The sequence below is a fragment of the Macrobrachium nipponense genome, chromosome 7 (assembly GCF_015104395.2).
Source record: "Macrobrachium nipponense isolate FS-2020 chromosome 7, ASM1510439v2, whole genome shotgun sequence".
Classification (NCBI taxonomy): domain Eukaryota; kingdom Metazoa; phylum Arthropoda; class Malacostraca; order Decapoda; family Palaemonidae; genus Macrobrachium; species Macrobrachium nipponense.
The window spans coordinates 98,253,643-98,279,811 of NC_061109.1; the positions used below are offsets into that span (position 1 = coordinate 98,253,643).

Sequence of the window (26,169 nt, forward strand, 5' to 3'; positions counted from 1 at the left end):
ACACGTTCCCAAGTGTTCATTTCCACACTACAATATATATATATATATATATATATATATATATATATATGTGTGTGTGTGTGTGTGTGTGTGTGTGTATGTGTGTGCAATTGTAATAGCCATAATGCCTTCTTAACTTCTCGAATTCTTTGCTCTTTTTTGGATGCATCTGTCACAACAAAGTATTGAAAAAAGAGCAAAGAATAAAAAAATTTAAAGAGGGTGTTCTGGCTATTACAATTACAAATATATCTGGTAAAAATGACCAGTAGATTCTACTTATATATAATTATATTATATTTATATATATATATATATGTAATATTCATATATATTAGATTTACAAGATCTGTAAATATAAACCAATGACCTGGTCATGGCATTAGGAGGGTTCTTAACGTGACCCAAAGCAGACCTAGATTACGCTATGCGCTGTCTGCAGTAGCCTGATCTAGCTCAAAGCTTTGTCAACATTTTTAGTTTCTGATAACTTTGCACAACAACTTTCCATGGGAAGCGGTTGACCTGTTTAACCTACGCCGGAAACTTGTAACTTCCGAGCCGGCGGACTACGTATGTGTTTTTTTATATGAATTGCTTTAGATAGCTAATGTTCCGCTATCGACGCGATGCTTTAGAATGGCAGTTCCACGCCAACGATCAAACATATCGGTCTTCCGACCGAGCTGCATCTCCTAGTATGGAGTTACAGAATAAAGTTGTTATCTTGTTCAACTTGCATGTTTGAATCATCTCCTTTAGTCAAGAAAGAACCTCTCTACTAAGATATCCAAGGGAGATGAGAGGAACCAAAAATACTTACGAATGACAGTCGTAAGGAGAACACAAAAAGTCTATCGCCAAGCGATAAGACTTAGATGTGGTGGCAGCGTATAACGAAGAATATAATTAACAAGACCCATATCAGCCGACCGAAGGTCTACAAGAACTAACTTCCACCTTCAACATCAAACTAAACAGAGGAAACGGGATCTTCAATCAACGCAACAGTTTATGAAGACGCAACTATGTCCTTCATCGAGAGGAATACAAGCATCTAACACCGACGTTTGAGCAACTGTTGTCACTTATCTTCGAGAATCTACACCGGACGAGAGCAGCATCGAACATCAACGGAAAGAAGAAAACAACACAGGGAACATCACCCGATCACGAGCAAGGACGGAGGCTGTGACGTCATCAATCTTGGACTTCCCCACGCATCGTGCACCGAGAGAAGACCGTGACGTCATCACGACTTCCGACGCGAGACTTAGACAGGAACTGAGACGTCATCCATGTCAACAATCCTTCGCAATATAATCTGGAGCTAAGTACCATTTTTATATATTCAGGTCTTTTCCTCAGTGAAGTGTTGTTCATCAAGAGTCGATCGTCCAGTATTCTGGGGGTGAGTTTGTTCGCCATATTAATCTTCCTTCATTACAGAACCAATCTTCAACTACGAGGTTCTCGCCCGCAGATTAATTTTTTTTTCTCTTCTCGTTGTCATTAACCGTTTCTTGCAGGAATTCTCCGTATAATATTTTATCATATTATCTGTATTTTTGTATCTTTTTAGGGGGATTTTCCTATTATTATAACACACTTATACAGTACATTGCTTATGAGTTTACGTAGTGGTCGAGTGTACTCTTATAGATATTTTGATAGGATTGCAAGGAATAGAAGTGATAAGAAAAAAGTGAAAGCCGAAATGGCAACTACTCCGGCTGGCAACCCCAACGTGTGACTCTCGTTAGCGCGAGGTCAGCGATTGTCCCTTTTCAAGGTCGGGTCAATGGTTCCTGCCTCAAAATGTTGAGGCATGGATCTCATCTGTAGACGCTCATTTAAAAGCAAAAAGCATCACAGACCCAGCAGTACAATTACAGGAGGCCAAGAGCTTCATTGACTTTGCAAAAGGTGACGCAAGTGCGTATCTAAGGGGGGTTTCTTTCCAAGAGGCGCTTACATGGGACGAGTTCAAAATTAGATGACGTGCCGTGTATGGGGTGAAGAGGCTATAGATGTAGTATTGGCATTGAGAAATATCCTTAACCAAGCCTCCATGACTCAGCTCAATGTTGTCGAGCGGGCGGCGCTAATTGCCGACCGGCTAAATGAATATCAGGATAGTTTAAGTAACTCCGGGTGGGTTGCGGGTGCTAAAATCAAAGTGAAAGATTTTATCCGTTTGATCTACCTTACGTCTATCACTGCAATGTTGCCTGAAGCGTTAGTACGGTGTTTTGATAAAAAATTGCAGCCCGACAGTACGGAATTAGATGTGTATAAACAAATCAAAAAACACATGTCTAAATGTACCGACCTAGATCCTTCGCTCATTCAAGTTTTTGCAAAAAAATGATAACAAGCCACAACAAGTAAATTGTGGACATAATAATAATCAAGTTGCAGGGATGGTTTGTTATAACTGTAAACGACCAGGTCACATGATTTCAGACTGTCGGAAGGACGCGTTTTTGTTCAATACACAATAGTTCAACTCATTCATATAACCGTTGCTACTCGAGGGAAATCAACAGCAGAATGCTACAAACACGCAACCAGTTGCCAGTGCAAATAAAAGAAGGGTCCTCAGTACTATAAGAAGAAACAACCAAACGGAAATTCTGCACAACAGCAGAAACAAACAAATCGTGCTTCAGGTACCTCTGTTCCTGGGCCGTCTAGCCAGAACTCGCAAGGGCAAGCGAATTTTCAGGGTGTGATAAACAAAACAAATACCACGTAGTTCACTCCAAGGGGGGAGAGGGCGATGTTGGGTCATCAATATCAACATCTTTTGTATCAAATAATCAGTTTAATCATTTATCAGATCATTGTGAGACAATTGATTTTCCTATGAAACACACGGCCGAATCAAAAAAATCTGTGCAGGTTCCCGTAGATTTGCAACAAATTCATGCAATTATTAGTCAAAACGAGTTGCGACCAACCTTACATGCAGTAAATTTGGACCATAAGTCATTCACTTTGTTCTTTGATTCTGGTAGTCCACGTAATATAATGGATTTAAGGACTCATCATTTACTCTTTTCAAATTTCCCTATAGAAAAGTCCGGAATAAGGCTCTCAGGCATTGGGAATAATGAATTAAATGTTGTGGGCGTAACTCATGTACAGTACAAGGTCGGTAAGCGCACGTTTGCTGATACCTTTGTCGTTGTACAAAACATTAATATGTATCCCGCAGTAATTATCGGATACCCGTCTATGGGCACTCAAAATATTATCTTAGCACCTGCAAAACACGGCGTGTATATCAAAGGGAAATTCTATAGGTCTTCTAATACCCTAAAATCAGTTTTAGATAATAAAGAGACAGACAGAGTTGTCACTTACATTACGGAACCAATCACCTGTCTCATGAACCAAGAAATAATACAGGCAACCCAACAGAACTCTCGCTCACCCGTAATATCAGCTTGCACGCAAACTCTCGAGCCTAACGTAACTTCAAATATATTAGTGCGTGTAAAGAGAACCTTGCCAGGATCTGAAACATTAATCCTTTCCGAAACTCTGAAAACACACGGATTATCGTCACACAAGCCGTTTATACAGTCGGCTCACAACAACAATGTAACATCGAAGTCTGTAATCATTTGAATACCACTTTAGTAATCCACAAAAATCAACATATCTTGGATGCCGAAGTTTATAAACATCGCATTCTTACCGTAGCTGAGATAAATCACGCTCAATCAGTCGCGGATGAACCCCTTTTGCAATCTATAAAGAACAAAATCAATGACATTCAAGGAGAAGAAATTCAGCAGAAATTTTTGAATCTGTTAACTAAATATCATGATGTTTTTTTCCACTACGGATGGAACCTTAGGAAAAACGGATGTCATCGAGCATCAAATAAGGCTCAAGGACAAACAGAAAGTAATCTATGTACCTTCGTACCGACTTCCTATGAAATTTCAGAATGAGATAACAGAGGAAGTAGGTAAAATGTTAAAAGAAGGAGTCATTAGGAAATCAAACAGCCCTTATAATTTTCCGTTAATAGTAGTACCGAAAAAAGATCGAACTTGGCGGATATGCGTAGATTTTCGTCGTTTAAATGAAGAAACAATCCCTGACAGATTCCAGTACCATGTACCGATGATATCCTATCCTTACTAGGCCAGAATAAATATTTCCACAAGCCTAGACTTACAAAAGGAGGTTTCATCAGATTCCGTTGGAACAAGAGAGTATCCCATACACTGCCTTCAGCACAGCCAGGGGACATTATGAATTTTTGCGTATGCCTTTTGGTTTACGTTGTGCTCCTATAACTTTTACTCGTATGATAAACATCGTGTTTGGAGACTTGTTGGGAGATATCCTACATGCCTACATGGATGACTTAGTAATCTTTCCAACACATTAGAAGAACATTTACGTAAATTGGAGTTAGTGTTACAAAGGTTAAGGCAGCATAATTTAAGGGTAAAGATAAGTAAGTGTGAATTTTTTAAAACAGAACTAGTCTATCTAGGTTTCACGGTTTCTAGTGAAGGTCTTAAAGTCGTCCACGATAAGGTGTCGGCTATCCGTAACTTTCCGATACCTACTAACGTCAAGGGAATACAGCAATTTTTAGGATGCAGCGGATACTATCGCCGCTTCATCCGCAACTACTCAATCATAGCCGCTCCCCTAACCGATCTTATAAAAAAGGGCGTAGATTTCGTATGGTCTGAAATTCATCAACAGGCGTTCGATAAATTGAAAGATGAACTGTGTAGTTCTCCTATCTTGAATTTCCTGACTTCGGTAAGGAATTTTTCATAGCAACAGACGCCTCAGACCTAGGAGTAGGTGGGGTATTGCCTTCAACAATATGATAAACAGTTTTTCCCTATAGCTTTTGATTCACGTAAACTGAGACCTTCCGAAGTAAAATATGCAGTAATAGACAAGGAAGGGCTCGCTATTGTTAATTCACTCGTACATTTTAAATTCATAATATACGGTTACCCCGTCAAGGTTCTCACTGATCATAAGCCCCTAACCGACTTCTTTAAAGGCTTTAGTCACAAAGCCCCAAGCGAAAACTCGGTGGCAACATGATCATTCAGGGACTTTGGCGGCGAGGATCGGGTATTTACCTGGGAAGCAAATATTATTGCTGACGCATTATCACGCAACCCCTCTTCATCTTGTACCGAGCCATTAGCTGAATTAATAGATATCTCAACCTCCACGCCCGTTGTTAAAACTATATCTGAACAGGAAGATCTGGGCTGGAGTGCTGAACTATTACAGACGGAACAAAGAAAAGATCCGCAAATAGAAAAAATCATCATTGCGTTAAACGGAAATCCGAAGGAAAAAGAATACCTAAAGTATAAGCAGCAGAATTATATCCTACAGGACAATATCCTGTGTAGATCCGTGACGAGGAAAACCGCAACACACCGCAGTTGAATAACAACCAGGTGGTGGTGCCTATCTCACTCATACCCACTGTCTTAAAGTGGTTGCATGAAAATCCACTGCACGGACACCGGGTATTATACCGTTGATGTCACAGAAAGCCCAAATCCTTATTTTATTGGCATACGATGCTTACAGATATAAAAAAGCACATAGCAAATTGTCGCACTTGTCAAGAGTACAAAGGGCACACGAAGACACCTGTCAGCCTAGGGGCTTACCCGTGCCAAATCAACCCTTTGAAAGAGTACATTTAGATTTATTAACAGGATTTTACGAGTCAGACAGAGGAAATAAGCACCTCCTAGTAATTATAGACGCTTTGACTCGATATACAGAACTTATAGCGCTTAAAACAAAAACCGCGGTCGAGTGCGCTAGGAAGTTTTACGAGTGCTACATTTGTAAACATGGAATTCCACACATCATTATCTCAGACTCGGGCGGGGAGTTCAATAATCATTTCCTTAACTCCTTGTGCGAATTCCTTTGTATAAAGAAAATCAATACCATGATCTATCACCCAGAGTCTAATGGGCTAGTGGAAAGGGCAAATCGTAAGGTTTTAAACATTTTAAGGTCACCTTAGGGGGGGCAGATCCCAAACTGGGACATTGCCATACCTGCGGTACTAAGCACACTTAATCACTCGTATCATGTGTCTATTAAAATGACACCGCACGAGGCACTGTACGGTAATCCCGGCCCGAACGCCTTTCCACATCTTAAAGCCTACAACTAATTTATCAAATCCTCTAAAGGATGTTATGGATGCAAGCATAAGTCGATATAATATAATTCGTAAGAATTTAGAAGAAGCACAGATCATAATGAAAAAAAAATCATGATAAAATAGCTAAGCCAACTAGAACATATGCCGTGGCGATCAGGTATACATACAAGTATACGTACGTAAAGGTTTAAATTATAAACTGACACCTAAGTTTGAAGGCCCGTTTAACATTTTAGAAAATTTAACGGCCAATAGAGTTAGGGTTCAAATGTATCCAAAACCCACTGATGTGAGAATAGTCCCATTGGCACATATCAGAATCTAAAGAAGGGTAGATGGAGTGAGGGAAAAAATGGTTGTATTTATGAAACTTGTATAATAATTTATATATATATATCTATTAATCATATTGTATGTAAACCTATTCTTTTACACGAGTTATTAAATATGTGTTACTCATTGCAGGTTTCAAAAATGAATCTGTTATTGTTAGGAGTGATATTGTGTATTCAGACATCTTTGTTGTATGGAAAGAGCGCTAGGACGAAAGAAATAGAATTTAATCATGGCTCGATATTGAGAGAATCGATGATGTATTCATCGTGTCAAGTAATATTGTTATCGAAGTAGATATGCATACTATTTTATTCTTGCCTGAAGATGACGTCCCACTTAACTTAAGAATGACCTGATGAGGTTTGGTATTTCCCTTAAGGAAATGCACGAACGTATTTTCATTGCTAACTCAGAGATTTCACTAGCTCAAACACTAAGCGTCGCGGAAATGTTGTCTTATGACATACAAAATAAAACCGCCGAGGCAGAAGAACTCGCTCGTGACCTGCTGATGTGGTCTGTGCGGCACAATACTCTTGAACGCCGCACCCGCTTATTCTGGCTGGACTAAACATCTTAGGATCAGTTGCGAATCTAGGCTTAGGAATCTCAAATCGCCTTAAGATAAATAATCAAAATAAAAGAATTGAGTTTTTGCAACACAAACAGAACTGGCCTTATCTGAACTTCGCAGCCAGTTATCTTCGATCAATCAAATAATGAATATCGTTAATGAACATTCAAATAATATCGATCAGGTCATGGAAGTTCAACATTTGCTGGCTACTTTAGCTTACTATAGTTCGAAAATAGATCATATCCGTGTGAAAATATCACATTTTATTGAAAAGTCAAAAGATTACGTAGAAGCAATTACGTTAGCAACAAAGGGTGTGTTATCTCCTCACCTCATGCCTATTAAAGATCTGACGTTAACTTTAGAAAACGGACGGAGAAGCTAGGTTATATTCCTTTATTAGATGCCCATAAAGTAGAATTCTATTATAGCCTAATATCAGTCAGCGTTGAAAATTATAGAATTATGATCACAATTCCTTTTGATTCTTCCGATGCTTGGCAATCATACAAAATAGCACCGTTCCTACTTTCATGACGAATAACTCAAATCAGTAATATCCAATTTAACGGGGCATGTACTGATTTCTTCTGATAAGAAATCATTTACAATCATTAAAGACTTAGATAAACTCACTCACTGTTCAGAAGCCATGAATAATAAAATTTGTACAGCTGACTCTTTTGAATTCTATCCTATATCAACGGATTCATGTGAGTTAGACATAGTGCTAAACGGCTCTCTCTCTCATACAAGCGAAGGTTGTCTGGGGCAAACTTTATCCCTTTTACGGTAATAAATTCAATTACAGGATGAATAATGGTTCCTGGATCCGTTATGATAAGGCCGGATTCGACGTCGTGTGTCCGGACAGTACCACCGCCCATGCCCCTATCTTCGTAGCAGCCAGCCGATGGTTTGTACGGGGACATCTACAAACTATACCGTCAGAGGGGTCAACACGATAATACGTGAGAAGGCGTATTTCGCGAACTACACGTGGGCTTCCACAATCGTCCCATCACTACCTCTCCCATACAACGCGCGAGTAGCTCATCGTTTGACGCAACTGGCTGAGATGACCTACGCGTCATCGACTTATGCAGGTGGAGAAAATCTTCGCTACTACATTGCTGCTAGCCGTGTTCAGCGTGACGGCCATATTGGTTATCGCCGTCAACATCTTTGCTTGGCGTAGGCTGAGGCGTAAACAGAAGGATCTCCAAGGGAACGTACTGGCCCGTCTAAATGACGTACCCGTTAAACTCAAGTCGTTTGCGTTTAGGGCCGCCTGAACCTGGCCACTTCAGTTCGTGCCTAGGGAATTGTTTGGAATTGTGTTGTGTGTGAAAAGCGGTCCGTATGCTGGCAAAAATGTAGGACAAGAATACATCACGCCTTTGCATTTGAACAGTTAAAGTATCTCCAGGGCGCCTAATAAAGCATTATAGCCCAATATTATACATTAATATATTCCTAAAGGTATTTTTTCGGGCACCTAATAAAATATATCAGCCCTATTTATTGCTTTTCTGCAGATTTCCATAGTTTACTATTATACCATTGTACAATTATATTTATCTATTACAAGGAGTATCAAGTACTCTTTAACAATTATCCATGATCATGCTATAATCATTATTTAGTAACCATTATTCTTAATCAGGTTACCTGTTATCATATTAATCATGTATACATGTTTTGATTTTTACCTTTTTATTATTTTTGGGTACATAATCATTATTATTACCAAACATGGATCTATATTTTCCATGCATTTATCTTTGTTTATGAATATGTCAACAAGGGTATGTAACAGAATCTTTTTATGCATTTAATCACTTATACCTAGACATATGTTACGAGCACGCTCCTATGAACAATGTTTAAAGTAATTTTTTTTTTGTTATTCAAGGCTTGAATAGGTAGCAGTCCGAGCCTAATGTAATAATTACATATATATTAGATTTACAAGATCTGTAAATATAAACCAATGACCTGGGGTCATGGCATTAGGAGGGTTCTACGTGACCAAAGCAGACCTAGATTACGCTATGCGCTGTCTGCAGTAGCCTGATCTAGCTCAAAGCTTTGTCAACATTTTTATGTTTCTGATAACTTTGCACAACAACTTCCATGGGAAGCGGTTGACCTGTTAACCTACGCCGGAAACTTGTAACTTCCGAGACGGCGGACTACGTATGTGTTTTTATATGAATTGCTTAGATAGCTAATGTTCCGCTATCGACGCGATGCTTTAGAATGGCAGTTCCACGCCAACGATCAAACATATCGGTCTTCCGACCGAGCTGCATCTCCTAGTATGGAGTTACAGAATAAAGTTGTTATCTTGTTCAACTTGCATGTTTGAATCATCTCCTTTAGTCAAGAAAGAACCTCTCTACTAAGATATCCAAGGGAGATGAGAGGAACCAAAAATACTTACGAATGACAGTCGTAAGGAGAACACAAAAAGTCTATCGCCAAGCGATAAGACTTAGATATATATATATATATGTGTGTGTGTGTGTGTGTATGTACTCTCATCTACATACATACATAATGTATATATGCATATATATATATATCTATATATATGTATATAGATATATATATCTATATATATGTATATAAACTGTAACCGACAATACCGTTGATCATGCATCAACAAGCATTTCATCACATGCCTGAAAATCGCCAATCCCTTTTCAACTGGGAAGGCATTTTCCAATTCAATTCTTATACCTCCTAGGGATAATATAGTCTTCTCCATTTATTGCCGTCGTATGTATGGATATAATATCATCGGATTTTCCCTCGAACAGCGACCGTACAGTCGGGGCAGGAGATTCCATCGAGAAAATGCTTATGCTAGGCATGAATTTCGCTCTCAGCTGATCCCTTTCACATCATTTGCCTTTTAGGGGATAAGGTTTCTCTATCTGATGACACAACGAAGAGGGAAGGACAGAATCAGAATCATAAAGCGACCTTTTAGATGGTTTTTTTTTGTCGCTAGTTTTATTTTTTCACCAGAAAAGAATATAGAAATTTAATGTAGCCATAAGTTACTTTATGAAAAGCCTGCGAAACAAATGTATAAAAGGATAAATGAAGATGCAGATTTAATTTCATTCAAAATATATATCACATGATTTCATTGCCAATGTCAATCAGGCACGAGAATTCAACATAAATTGTTACTAAGTCCATGCAAAATAGTAAACCCTTTCATTCCTAATATAATCATCATGATACACGAATTTATGTTTATTTCAACAGAAAAACTAATGTTCATAATGCCCTCGAGTTTTGGTTGCATATTTTCTCAATCTAAACAATGATGAATAATAATCTTAAGAAGCAGAAGTAACACCGTAAAACAGATAACATATAATGAAGTCATTGACAAATAAGGCATTTCAAAACAGTTCCATTGGGAATGATGACATATTACCATTTTGCAAGATGAATACTGAAAATTATAACATTTTTTGCTTGAATTCGCAACTTCAAAGAACCTTTCCTTCACCTAGAGTAGCTAAGTCTAGGCAAGGAATTGCTCACTCTTCATTGAAATTCCTTTTATTTTCACCTTTCCTTAACCTAGAGTAGCTAAGTCTAGGCAAGGAATTGCTCACTCTTCATTGAAATTCCTTTTATTTTCACACAAAAGCCGAGCATAATGGAAATCTATTATCCCCCAAGATATAGAATAAATAAAGACATGAAAGTACAGGACAATACTCAAGAGCTGTATTGTAATTTTTTTCAAAATGATTCTACGAAAATTTTGTTTCTCTCTCACCAATCAAATAGGAAGTACGTCCTATGTAAATGAAAATGACTGAAAATAGTGTCAAGATCATCAAAAGAAACGTTTCGTTTAAAGCCACCAAGTCAGATTTTATTTCATTTGAACTGCAACGGAAAAGTATTTTTATTACAGGTGGCAGGATCACAATCTACCAGGCTTACTTACTAAATATTCGAGGATCATCTTTTAATACGTCTCATACTCTTCTACGATCATCCTTTATCAGCAACATTTGTTCTGAGTTCCCTTAGGAATCAGTTTATAATTCTTGCGTTTTTATTATTTATTTCCAAGATTATCATTATCATTACCCGCTCACTGGTTATTTTACGATTCGCTAGTGATAGAAATACTTCACTGTTGTTACTCTTAAAACTACAGTTTTGATAGTGGTATAATCATTTGAAAAAAGTTTCTCAAAGAGACTCAGCACCAGTGTGCAGGCAGATAATATTTCAGTAACAATAGACTAGAATAATTTTGTGCTTGTAATCTGAGCCGCCCTGTTTTAATACAAGCTTATAATACATGAAATCTATCAAATGAATTTAAATACGGGATATAATACCATTAATCTCATCCTATACAGTTAACGGTAAAGTTTCCTTGCTTTATTCTTATTTCATAAATAAATAGATGCGGTTGGATTATTTTCCACATCACTTAGAGCAAATAAAGACTAGCAAATATTTCAGGTGTAAGAAATAAATATAAAGTATATCAAATATAATAGACGGTTACCGTAACAATGCAAATGTAATCTGGTATTACTGATGTGTTTATAGTTTGATAAAAGCGAGCCCGAAGAGGAAACATCTGGGGGCTCTTTTGGGTATTTTTCGGGCTAGTACGGGGTTTGAATTCATAGAAAATGACGATAGAATAGCAGATTTGTCCATCATTCTTATGTGTATTTGAAATCCTTAAAAGGCTATATCAGTCATGTTAGCCAATCCAGTTCAACACTACAGCACAAATAGTTAAGGTTTCAATAACAATGGACCATAATATTTCTGTTACAGCTGCTGAACTGGATTAGCTAACATGGCTGATATTAGCTCTGAAGGATTTGAAATACGCATAAGAATGATGAACATATCCGTGATTTTTATCGTTCTTTTCTGTGCATTAAAAACCTGTACTAAACTTAAAATTGTTATCCATAAAACAATTAAGGTTTTAAAAGAAAGCTGCCGCCCCCGAGTAATGGAAAAAATATTCCAAAAATATAATCTAAGGTCAAACAAGCTCCATTACTTTCAAATAAGAAAAGAAAGAAAAGAACCCCTTATTAATATTAAGAACGACCGCGCGATCCATTTTTCCATGGGAGGGAAATAACTGTCATAAAAGAAGTCAGATCTGATTTTTATATATATTCTATTATCTCATCATTTCCTACTTGGAACAAATGATGGGGTCATATCAACAGAAATTTCTATCCGAGTCTGAATTTCTAATTCACTTGTTAATCTGAATATTGTTAAAAAATGGTAGAAAGGGTACTTTCATTGCCAGGTCCTCGATATATGCTATTTCAACGTATTAATTAATGATAAAGAGATGTCATATATAAGTATGGAGTTATATCGTTACCGTGTTTTCATCTTTAAACATGAGTATACTGTTCTAAACGACGCTATAACAAAGCAAGTCGCTACAGATTAGTACATTTATATAAAAAGAGAAGTCAAATGCTTAATAAGGACTAGCGAAACGAATTTTGATCTTGAACTCCCATCGGAAAATGTCAAAAACGAGATGGTTCAACCCAAAAAGGAATACGATAGAAAGGAAGTATTTTTTATTTTTATTTTAGAACCCTATAAGAAACTTCTTAAGAATCATAATATAAGTTCTGAAAAGCTTACGAAAGCCTTTTAAACTTGACTGTTCAGCCAGTTTCAAATAGAGCTATGATATAAAAGCTGAGCCATCGAAAGGGGTCTTCACATTACATTCCTTGTCTGCTTCTTGCATCAACTTCACTTTAAAAGTATATAACAAAGATCTGTTTTTCTCTTTTCTCTGTTAACAGAGAGAGAGAGAGAGAGAGAGAGAGAGAGAGAGAGAGAGAGAGAGAGAGATCGTTTACACGAATGAATTAAGAAAGACATTTTCTCTCTCAGAGAGAGAGAGAGAGTTGACACAAACGGATTAAGACACGCTCTCTCTCTCTCTCTCTCTCTCTCTCTCTCTCTCTCTCTCTCTCTCTCTCACTGAGAGAAAGAGAGTGAGAGAGAGATTCTTAATTCATGTTGCAAACGATTTCCTTTCCATTCTACGATCTCTGATCACCTAACACCTTACAAGAAGGAAGGTATTTTCAAAAACAAAACAGAGAAAATACTTGTTACCTAAGATGACATAATGGCCTTCGTCCGTGGGGAAAGAAAGGGATCATTCCTCATTACCTTTCTTTGTTCGTGTCTCCAGTCGCCTAATCTCTAAATCATCGTGAGAGACTGGCCTTGAGATTTGCGATTCAGTGACCGGATCTGCCTCTCCGCCCCTGTATTGATACGTGGCATGGATTCCAATAGCTTATCTTATAAAGCGCATTACAACAAGACAAATACAATCCAGATATCTATGCCACCTACGTGTGTATCTGTATCGGTAATGTCTTCAGTAAAGCAAAAACATTTTTGTACTTTCAGAAAGTTCAGCCCCTCATTTTTTCCCTTTTCTCTTATATGGTATTGGAAAACTAATTCATCATATACGGTGAATAATATGGATGGTCTTTTAACCCCGAAAAAATATGCACGCAGAATAAATAATGTACACAAATATGTAAATGCATACCTTCAATTAGCTTATCTTTAGGCTAAATGAAGACTCACTTGTATTTCTGACATTTGGTTCATCGATCCACGTAGAAGAAGAACTCATCTTTGCTTTAATTTACATATTCATTACTATTTGGTATGCGAATTTATCTATTATCATCTAAGTATCCGGGATATTCGAAAGAGAACGAAATCTACGGACGAAAATTGTACAAGTTCTTTGGAAAGCCAACATGCATATAAATGTAATAAAACCTAAATAAACCATACTATAGATTTACAAAATAATAAAAGACAAACTGAGTTTTTTCTTTAGCATACAAATACCGTTTCCTGTACATTGTTCGAGTGGGGCAGTACTTCCTCAGAACAGGAGCCTTCCGTGGGAAATCTTTGGTTCTCGAACACCTGACGAGGAAGTTTGGGAGAAGTTGTGAGCGAGGAAATGTTCAAACGTTAATCAAGAGATGTTGCTACCGCTCTTATATAAGAGTAACAGAATGGCCGCTGCTGCCGGCTCAGATATAGCAGTAAACAGTCCTGACTTGATATGGCCACAATTAACATCTATTCGACTATTGACATTCAAGATGGGCCTTGACCTTGACGTCTCCCTATACATCGGCATATCTGTTGTATTGTGCAAGCCAGGTACAAAATCCGTCTCATACAATGCATAAATCATAACCGAGGTTAAATTCCTGTTTGACTTATACTCTCTAAGTATAACCTTCACTTTACAACTCGGCTACATTAATGAACTGGACTCCCCAAATATGAAGTTTCTATCTTGTATTACTGGAAAGTTGTGCCAAGGCCAAATTCCAATTCGATCTTTGATCTTAAGGCATAATATGGACCTTGTCCTCTGTACATTAATTTCTTTAGCAAACCCTGCTGGCTGGTTTTGAATGTTCTCTCTTGCATAGTTCAAATGCTCAAAGGTAATTTTTTTCCACCTTCGAGCCCTAAACGTGACCTTGACTGTCACCTTGACCTAGTTTGACATACCAAATACTGAGGTCTTCATACCGTATCATTAAAAAGTTATGCCGAAGGTAGTATTCCTATTTGACTTTGGACCGATAAATGTTACCTCAACCTTGACCTCACTCTTTACATCGTCACCGTTAGTGGATGAAGCCGGTCAAACGTGAAGTCTTATCTCATTTAGTTCAAATTATAGGAACAGAAGACAGACATACAGACCGAAACACACGCACGCACACACAACCTTCGTAAATGTATTTTAAATTAACGCCATGTCTGAACGTTCGTCTGGGCATTTTGCCAAAGGTTAAGGTGTCTTGAAAGTAAGTTAATGTAATTAGCATCAAGGTGAAAGATGCATGAAGATGGTAGATCTCTTCCTAATTGCTAGAGGACGGTTGTATTTCTAATGTCTTAATGATACAAGAACATGTTGCATGAAAGTTCAATGGTCCGCTCATGTTAAATGTTCGGGTTTCTTGCTGTTTGTGCAGGTATATGTATTTATTTACCTTATTATTTCATAATCTTATTTTGCAGTAAGCTACTTCTCTTCACTCGAGTTTTGCATAGCATGGTAATAGCTCCTCGCTTGTGTCATGTAAACATCAGCACATTATAAAGATTAGAGCAACAATAACAACAACAACAACAACAATAATAATAAAACAGGTCCTATTACACTGGTCTTTATAGGTAATCAAAATAAGATGGCATCAGTAGTAAAAATAGGTAAGACATGGGCAGAAACGGGCAACCAACTGAATAGAACTCCTTTTGTCAGATAAAACAGAATACGGTATTAAGTAGAAGGGTATGACTCGAATTGAACTAGCTTGCAGATGGCGTCTTGCCGTTATTAACAATGAGGTTGGGAACATTGCTATCTTAATAAATGGACAATGGAACTTTTTGCTTGAGTGACCAATCCCTATATTTTGGAACATTATACACCATAAATTGCTCTGCAATGTGATGCTCCTTTTATTAACTGAATACTTGCTTTGGCAAAAGCTACATTAACTGGTGGTGAAAGTAATTATATTATCATGTGCGCCTTTTTTATCAATACTATGATCGATGCAAATTGATCAGGAAAATGAATGTATAGTAATCGCATAATCTGTCTGTCTGTCTCCTTTATTTTATCTTGGGTAATATTCTGCACAATTTTTGATTCCGCATCAGGTATATTTCAACTAACTAAGCAATCCACCGTCCTTTCAATAATATTTGTTTACAATGATATTCTCCTTCTTCACTTCCTCAGTCACTGTCTCATTCTCATCATCGCATCTTTTGAAGAAACCACTGAGATCAATATATATATGTATTAAATATGAACATCTCAGTAGGTCTACAGAATTAAAATTTAAACTCAACTCTCTAATTAGGCATGAAATATTTTTGCTAATTATTATTGGCTTTTCTTTATGATGGGTGAAATTCAAATTTGTGGACCAACGTTTTCACAAAGGAAGATCATCTTTGAGAAAAGGTCTTTCAGAGATCCGTTTTATTCCTCGGAAACTTATATCCTTCCCCACGGAAGAGAACTCAAAAATATGAATTCTATCTTTTTTTTCTGGGTTTCAGAACTGACATTGCACATGACAGCTTGCTGGTTGAACTGCTCTACAACATATTACTTTCCCAGATACTTTGACACTAAGACAAAATGCCAAGATGTGTCTCTAAGAAGCGAAACATTCGATGTACTTTTGCGTCTTCTTCTTCAAGTTTTCCCTTACAAAAGTTAGGAACAGTTCGATCAGTTCGCTGTTTCACTCCATCTTGATATATTTTCAGTTTTCTAAATAAATCTTGATGTCATCCTTTTATTTGAGAATTTCTTGTACAGCGACTGTGATGTCATTGATTCTATTCTTTGTAAACTGAGTCATTTGCCAAGATGTGTCTCTAAGAAGCGAAACATTCGATGTACTTTTGCGTCTTCTTCTTCAAGTTTTCCCTTACAAAAGTTAGGAACAGTTCGATCAGTTCGCTGTTTCACTCCATCTTGATATATTTTCAGTTTTCTAAATAAATCTTGATGTCATCCTTTTATTTGAGAATTTCTTGTACAGCGACTGTGATGTCATTGATTCTATTCTTTGTAAACTGAGTCATTTGCTTCTGTTCACTGTAAATTATGACATTTCATTCATGAATAGTCTTAAAGGTGTAATTAACTTATCATACATACTCCATTCACTTTTCCGAATGCATAATGGTACATCATCTAATAATTGGATATTCCTATCCTTCATTAAAATTCATGCTTGCTTATCAATATTTCACTTGGAAATAGTTTACCCTTCATTTGCATAATGATTACAGCTTCTGTGTGGTATTATGGTGCTTCAATCTGACGGAATATTAATGAGCAAAATTAGGAATTAACTTCATCAACAACTGCAGAGAGAGAGAGAGAGAGAGAGAGAGAGAGAGAGAGAGAGAGAGAGAGAGAGAGAGAGAGAGGCATAAATTAAGGTATTGAGAGACATGTACAAGAAAGATTGATTTCATTTCTTTGGTAACCTTTAATGGGCATACAAAACATTTTGGTGGTTAAGTCGAGAGTTCTTTACGTCTGCCCCATCTCCAGTGCTATAAAGCGAAAGTTCGGAGGGAAAATATAAAACTCCAGAGGAAATCTTCATTTAACTTGATGGAATAAAATGAGGTCATCAGGCATGGTAGATCGAAGGAATAAAAGGGCATGTGAAAATAGATGCTGAAAGGGAACTTTAGACGGGAGCGAAAAAGTCGTTTCTTTTGGAGTGTCAAGTTCTCCCGGAAAAAAACCATTTCCTACCGAGAGAAGTTCATGCTCATGTTTATTCACCAGAGATGATGGGGACTGTTAAGTCGTCTTTAACGCCATATTTTTCATGTAAGCATGACTGAGAGAGTGCGAGGATAAATAAAAATCCATCAGTGTATACGTATGTATGTGTCGATTTGTATGTAATACTCTCATTAAGTAAATGCAATAGGGGAACTTATCCATATCAATATAGAATTTTACAATGATGATTGATAACCCTAAAACCCTCGCTAAAATCGCAGACCTCCTTCCATTTTCTCGACTCTGATTTACATGAATTTTTTTTGGTCAGTTTTGTTCATATGCAATATTCAAGCATTAGTTTAATAAGGTTAGTACATAAGTTACTGAATATGCACCATTTTCAAGTTGCGTTTCATGCGAGTAAGTTGAAATATACTGTATTCCATTTACATAATAAGTGCTAGTAAAAGCTGATATACGATGGTAAAGGCAATAAATAACATTAAGTGATACCGCTCTATCTTCCTGAATCTTTACAAGCGGAGTGTATATGACTGCAAATCCTTCCTTCGATATCATGGTAAGAACGTCATCATTATGCAACGACCCCGGCTGAATCCTCGCCATTTCGTGAGTTTCAACTACATAAAAAACGTTCGTGCATTTTTGAACGACGCATCTACAAATAGCTGCACGGGAGTGAAGACCATATTGCATGACAGGAATGTGAGAATTTGCATGCAGCATGCAATATGAGCAGGATTATCATTTCAGTTGCAAAATTAAGAGAGACTAATGCATAACATATGTGACGTATTGAAAGTTGTATTAATAGAAGAAAACTGCAGCTTCTTCTGCTGCAGTTTTCATCTGTGCTGCTGTGCACAGTGCTTTGTTTGCCGGCAGTATTGTGAAGTTATACTGGATCGGGTCTTCGACCCAGGGAGGTGGTTTCTGGTATCCCTTAGGTGGGGCATCCTTTGTTATGTGTTTCACTGTGTCCTGCATACCCAGTTCTCTCAGTGTCTGGAGTATACTGCCCGCATAGGTTTTGGGCGGGTCTAGCTCTTCATGCAGGTTTATACATGTTTGCATTTTGTTTTTGTGTGGTCCATTTCTGTCGTTTCTGATGGTTTTGCACAGAATGGCAATATTTCTTTGGCCTATCCTGTGTTTGAGAGACTGTAGTTGTGTCTCTGCCCTCGAGAGACAAATTCCTGTCCACATTGGGGCTCCAAGTATAAGTCTCATTGCATTATTTTGGATGACTTGCAGCCTCTGCTGATGATCCTTTCTGAGACTTGTCAGGACTGGTGCTGCATATTCTACTTGTGCTCTGATGGTTTGTATGTAGAACCTCCTGAGCAGATGGTAAGTTGCACCTTCTTGTAGTGATGTGATTCTATTTAGGGCATTAAGCCCTATTTTTGTTTTGGCCTGGAGGAGCTGTATTTCCTTCTCAGGAGATAGTGAATCTGCAATGCAGACTCCCAGATATGTGTAGCTATCCACACAGTCTATGACGTCTCCTTTCAGTAGAAGGTTGGGCGGATTTCGATCATGTTTTATTGCCATGGCTTTTGTCTTGTTTCTGTTGATTTTAAGTCCCAGTTGTGTGCACTTGTCCTCAAGTTTTTGCAAGGCTTCTTGCATCTTTTGGAGTAAGAAGCCTTGCAAAAACTTGAGGACAGTTTAATTCGCCATGCCTGAAGCACTAATTTTAACCAAATCTCTTAAAGGAGACATAGTAACCGTGGGTCAGCGGCTAGAACACAGAATCGACGCAAATCTCTGGTTAATAATTTTGCAAACCAATATAATCTCCAGCAACAGGAACCCAGAGCTTGCACCAGATTTAAAATAAGGAAAAATGAATAATTCTCAGATATCACTTTACATTTCACGTTTCAGTTACCGTAAACTATCCATTGGGTATATCTTTTTCTCGATGTAGGGCTTACTTCAATCTTGGAGTCCCGGGGGAAAATGGATCATCGACATGCCGTCACTCGCCATCTCAACGACTGTTTAGAAGTACATTTGACAGACATTCAGACCCCCAAGTTTCTCTATTCTCTTTTTAAATAATGGTAAACAACACCAGCCAAAGCTGTCTAGGGCGTTATTGTTGCGTCTTCAAAGAGAGAAAGAAAGAGACCCTTTCACACTTGGAGGGAGAAATGAAAAAGGAATGAAAGAAGCACAGCTTCCGATATACCTGTGAGGGCTTTTATTGGTCATATCTCTGGTGTTCAACCATTTCTCTGAGATGGAAAGTCTCCACCGCAAGACTGGTTTTATGGGCGAATCAATACGCGTGTAAACAGTCAGTTAAAAGACATGTCTTTAAAATTAAAATTAAATAAAGAACGAAGGAGTAAGTGAAAACAATGCGTATTTAATATATATACAGTTATGCACGTATACTATATATGTACATATATATACAGTGTTATATATATATTATATATAATATATATATATATAATATATATATATATAAATATATACATATAAAGCCATTCTAGAGGGCTTGCAAGAAAATTCTCCCCATAAGCCCTGAACTCCCACCCAAAGGGTCATTGTTCTCTCTTAGATTAATTAACAAAAAGCAAGCGTCTTCCTACCCCCCAGCACGTCCCCCAAAAAGTTCGTTGGTATTTGAGGGCCACCTTGGCACCCATTGGTCAAAGGGAGAGGTGTCGGAGCCAATCACAACGCAGGAGGAAAAATATAGGGGGTTTGTGGGGAACAGCGGAACTGAGGAGAAGGCCGAAGGCATCCCCTTGAGGGTCAGTTAGGCGTCGGTCAAGAAATAGGCAGGGGGTGCGACTCCCCTTGCTACCCTCCGCCGGTTTCCGTCCTCGGTCCGAAAACTCCGGGTTTTCACTCGGGCCCTTGGGAACTTCATCAGAATGTAAGACCGGTGTTAAATTAATCACTGAGAGTTTGATTTCTTCACGACCCACGGTCTGTCTTAAGAGACCGCCCATGCGACGCAGGTCGGGATCAATAATATGTATATATATATATATATATATATATATATATATATATATATATATATATATGTGATGTAATGTATGTATGTATATATATACATTTACTTTATCCTCTTTGCCCTTGTAACTCATTGCTAATAAAATTTTGTAAACCAAGTTAAACAGAAAAGTATTTACTGCTGCCAGGTTTTTTTTTTTTTTTTTTTTTTTTTATCATTCTACATACTAGTCCATTTTCTTGAGGATAAGGACTCTTATGTCATTAGGTGACCCTGAAAGCGGAAATAAAATAATTCCTCAGGTGAATCTCACATTTTAGGTAAGATATTTCCGTTTTCCGGAAAATGTAACTGTTCTCAGGTAAACTCAGAATAAGGAAAGTGCTGGATTTAAACAGTTGCTCATTAAACTAAAAACTATTGTTTTTAACTTAGGCTTTTCTAAGTCACTAACAGTTGAATGAGTAAATTTCAGTTGCCATCACAGTGCAGAGGGGAAGTTAGTTTTATATTTCTTAATCATGAAAATTGATCACTAAATATCTAAGACAGGGAATATTAACATTAATTTCTTTATTCCATTTTAATGACCTTTGGAATGATTTTATTTCGAATTCCGTACACGATCAGGAAAATAATTAGGAAGAACTAATCTTGTTGCATGTATGTTTCTCAACAGAAAAGTGTCTACAACAATGGGGACAAAGCAAATCATGGTAATTACATTATTATGAGGCGACCGAATGTTAAGAGCAAGCAGGACTGGGTAAGTATGTAAATTTTCTCATAATGGTGCACATGTTATTCGATTATCATAAACATTTGGAGATTCTGTAGAGTCGTTGTCAATGTTATCATTGTGGCTGTATTCGTTGTCATTGGTTTTTTTAAAATATGATTTACTGGTATATTTAACCTATTCATTCATTGAAATATTGCTTAGGTAATAATAAATACTGTCAGAAATGTTATCTTTATAATGAGGTTTTACACAACATCGTTTCTGTTAGATCGGAAAATTCCATGACAAAGGTGAGGAAAATTAATATTTTGGAGGACGGTCTGAAATGGCAAAGAAATCGATTTGAACAGACATATGCCTCAGGGAAACGGAGATAAATGAGCGTGTTTCTTTTGAGGATTATTTTTAAAGATCGCAACAAATCATCACAGGACCTCAAGTCTTCACTGGTCACCTTAAGATAATTTTTGAAAATTTTTTTTACACTAAATTAATTCATTAATCCTTATAACGTGGACAGCACTAATAAATAGCACCAAACAGAATGCATCACTTCATTACATAACTATCCAATTGGTTCCAAAGAATTACTGGCAGTTACAATACATTCACCGATGTGAACAGTCGTAAATCCTCGGAAATGGTTGACATGGATTCCATGCTAAATAGCAACGTTTGACATTAGACAAATAAAACTATGGAATATTTTATATAATTTCTTTTGGCACGAGTCTTTTAGTGATTACTTCATACGTATTTCATACATATATTTGTTTTTACTTGTAATTATGAATAAGTCTGTCCGTTCATTTATAAACGAAAAATCACAACTCAATCAGTTTTCCTATATCAGAACTTATAGATAAATATTACATCATAAATTTCTGAAATTACACAAGAGCATCCATTCCACTTAGCTCAGCCTCATTTTACAACAGTATAATAATATTTCGACTATTGTTCTTTTTTTTTTTAAAGAGATCGATAATCATTTGTAATAACGCCAAATACTACATATTTCTCATAGGAAGTTTTAAGAATATCCACATTTAATAGGGCAATCAAGAAACCGTACATACACACACACACATATATAAATGGAGGTGTAATTGGAGGACCAAGATGTAACCCTCTTCCGTATGAATGTTAGGTGAGATTACAACTCAAAAAGATTCAAATAGTGTTTTTCACAAGTAAAACTTTTAACTGCTAAACATAAATGAATTCATTTTTCACCAGTTACACATGTTGTAACATCCCAGATTTTATTTTTAGCTATTGAGATAAGCTGTTTAATCTTTCTTGATTGTTTGTTTGTGGATGGCTTTAGTTCATTTCCTCCTTCAGAGTGTGAAATTCACATAGTATTATCAAGGCTGAATCCAGTCTTCTACAACGCCGTGGCAGTTAGTTAGGTCAGCACTGATGCCTTGTTATTGCATAACAAAGGAAGCTCTGAAAATGTTTTCTGGGTTAATGACACGTGGACGTTTTGTGAGGCATGTCAGAAGATGTGATTTACTCCTCGTACACAATGGCCTACGTAATCTCCCTTACTCCGAGACTGACCTCGCTTTCGTGTACTACAATATTGGGCATTTTTCCATTCTTCTGAAAACTATGTTGACTCAGAGTTATAGTATATTTCATCACCAGTTGATTGGTTTTCATTACCATTCTTTAGAGAGAGAGAGAGAGAGAGAGAGAGAGAGAGAGAGAGAGAGAGAGAGAGAGAGAGAGAGAGAGAATGTGATAACATTTTACACAGGGAAAACGATAACACATGGCACTTTTTAACACTAAATACAGTCTTGCCTACGTCCCAAGGGCACGCTCTTTCTCCGGTTTGATTCAACGAACCATATATAGTAACCATAGTACCAACCTACCCGACATACTATCGCTAAGGGAATATCCGTCACAAATGTCTCTGCAGCCTTATGTTCTATGCATTGATCCCTGTCAAAGACATGGAAGACCTGGCTCAGCCGCGAGAAATGGTCCTGCCTCGACAGAATTCTGGATATTGGCTACGTAAGCAGAAGTCTTTGCATGCTTCGAAAGCAGAAAATTGTATATAAAAACATCATTTAGAACAATTCATTTTGGGGTTTGCTTACAGCTGATAAGAGGCTTTAGATAAATAACAGGCCCGACAGTTGTGAAAAAAAAAGTGAGACTGGCTTAAGTACAAAAGACCTCGTTCACCTGCGATGAACATGAGACAGACTCTTCGAAGAGGAAAGAACAGCATTCCATTGTGCTTATGTTGATCTAAGCAGTGAGTTATGTATACGTGGAAGGTAGTCGTTTACCAGTAGCTATAGTAAATGCACATCAACGGTGCATCTGATGTCTAGGCCCGTCCCTTACGACGCTCCTGATTGGCTGGCTGTTGATAAGACAATCACAGGGCTGGAAACTCTCAGTCTCACGCGAGAGTTCAAATAGGCAGGATGTTTGTTCTATGTGAACTTTCGAGAGAGACTGAGAGCGTCGTAAGGGACTGGCCTAGACACCAGATGCACGGTTGATGCGAATCTACTATAAGATGAAAAAGGTTTGTGACAAACATTCTCACTCCATGGACACTCTCTGAGAACTAGATGATTGGCTTCCTATAAAGCCATCCCTCTCTAATGGGATGAAGATTTTGAAGAACTGTATATATATATATATATATATATATATATATATATATATATATATATATATATATATATTATTCAAAATTCCACCTCGTCTCCTCCCAGAAAATACACTTACATTGAAGATTTAGGCCTTGACTAGAGGACGAGGGGTTTGAACAAAGAAAAAAAAGTTGAAATCTTATTACCAAATCCAGTAATGGATTTGGTAATAAGTTTTGTAAAATAGAACGAAAGACCCTGGTTACGAAATTCACGGAATCCTCACGTGAAAAGGTTGCAAATGGATTTCGTAAAGGCGGAAATTCAACGCCAGTACGGATTTGTAAGGTAAAAGGAAAAAAAAATCTAGTCACGAAATTCACGGAAACTCAACGTGGCACGTGCCAAAGATGTCGTAAATGCGGAACCTGAAGGCAATTATGGTTTTGTAAAAAAAAAAAAAAATCTGGTTACAAATTCTCGGAACCTCACGTGAAAGCGTGGGAAATAAAGAACGTAAATGCGGAACCTCAACGCAATTACGGGTTTGTAAAAAAAAAAAAATCTGGTCACTGAATTCACGGAATCATCACGTGAAAACGTGGCAAATACAGTTGATAATAAAAAAAATGGATGTAGGATCTCCTTTTAGTTTTTTTTATTTTAAATAGATATCATCTCGAGGATGGAGACGGGAAGTTGATAAAATATATTCCTTTTCTTTGCTACCAACGCAAATTCCCTTTAACCTAGCTTTGCTCGGAAGACCCAGGATAACCTCTCTAACGCTATAAAATACACTGCTTTTTTTCCACCCCCGTCTTTTCCCTCGCTCTTGTGAACCTAAAACCTTCCTGTCCGCGAACTTAAAACCCCGGAGAATAGGGGGAGAATGAATCACCACTGACTTCAAGGCCGGGCCGGCCCTTGTTCGAAATGCAAAAGTATTTGCCCTTATTTGATTACTTTCTGCACAGAGAATAACAAAAAGAAAACGCTTACCTTTAATTTTGCTCATCCTAACGTTAAGAATGTTTTACGTTAACACTTTGTTTTTCCTTTTCTGACTTATTGACTTGTCTATCTTTTGTTATGGATAGAGCAGGGATAGGTTTAGCCACGTAGCCGGGGGATTTAAAAATTCCTGTTGAAACCTGCGACATTCGCCAGCGAGAGAGAGAGAGAGAGAGAGAGAGAGAGAGAGAGAGAGAGAGAGAGAGAGCTAGCTGGCGCGCGTTGTTTCACATAAAAAAATAACACACGAAAATAACTTTACAACGTGGGATTCGCGATTAACTAGCAATACACGATAACTTCGTTTTGAAACTTAATCCCTAACCTCTGTTCTTCATGCAATGGCACATAACATTTAAAATTTCTCTCTCGATCTGGGGTTTATCAGCCTTCACGTGGTCTCTTTTCTGTCGCTACAAAGGCAGTCGGATTTTATATATCCCTAACTAGAATAACGAGTTCTACACAAATACTAGAAAACAAAATAAAATTTATTTTATTCCTGTTGTGGAGAATTGGGAAACCTTGCCTTAGCTTGCTCATAAAAATATTAAGGAATTCAGATTCGTTTCTTTCGTGATTTTTAGCTTAGCTATTACGAAATCGTGGTTGGGTCGCCATTATTCAAAATTCCACCTCGTCTCCTCCCAGAAAATACAAGATGAGGAGAATTCGGTATCAGTGAACTATTTGGAGGCCTCATGTTTGTAAGTGGAATGTGCAAATATACACAAATATCTGCAGAGGACTGTATGTTATTCACCAAAGCTTAAGTAGAGAGAAGGTTTACGATAAAAAGAATGAGATTGAGGAGGGAAGGATGGGAACTGCCTTTAGGAGGATGCTGAGTGGAAATGGTTCTGCTCTCAAGAGGAATCTTGAATACAGGAAGTTTCAATGCGCGTTCGTTTTTTTTTTTTTTTTTTTTCATGTATCATATAATTATTGTTAGAATGCTGATCACGTTTTTCCGCTTTGGTATCACTAAATAAAATAAACAAGTAAAAAATGAGCCGAAGTTTCTTTGCCACAATCGAGTTTTCTGTACATCGTATAAATGTATAAAATCAACAGATGTGACCGGTAGCGTTTCAGTCGCTCACCATATGCGGTAGAGTGAGTGTGCGTCCCATGCCTCCGGAAAGTGCTGCCAGATGCACGTTCCATGGCAAACTTTAACCTCAAATAAAAAATGAAAACTACTGAGGTCAGAGTGTTGCAATTTGGTATGTTTGATGATTGGAGGGTGACTGATCAAAATACCATCTGGCAGCCCTCTAGCA

The 26,169-nt window shown here is 37.5% G+C and overlaps 1 protein-coding gene across 3 annotated transcripts in view; it reads left to right on the forward strand.

The window, feature by feature from the left end:
- The window catches only part of LOC135217328 (alpha-N-acetylglucosaminidase-like), a 266,886-nt gene that overhangs the window by 190,048 nt on the left and 50,669 nt on the right, over positions 1 to 26,169 (forward strand). For 2 of the 3 annotated variants that reach the window (XM_064253128.1, XM_064253130.1), the window contains exon 14: positions 18,040 to 18,129. In XM_064253128.1, the coding sequence (XP_064109198.1) occupies positions 18,040 to 18,129 (90 nt within the window). Of the gene's footprint in view, positions 1 to 18,039; positions 18,130 to 21,179; positions 21,267 to 26,169 lie in introns of all 3 variants that reach the window. The other variant, XM_064253129.1, reaches the window with a different exon arrangement.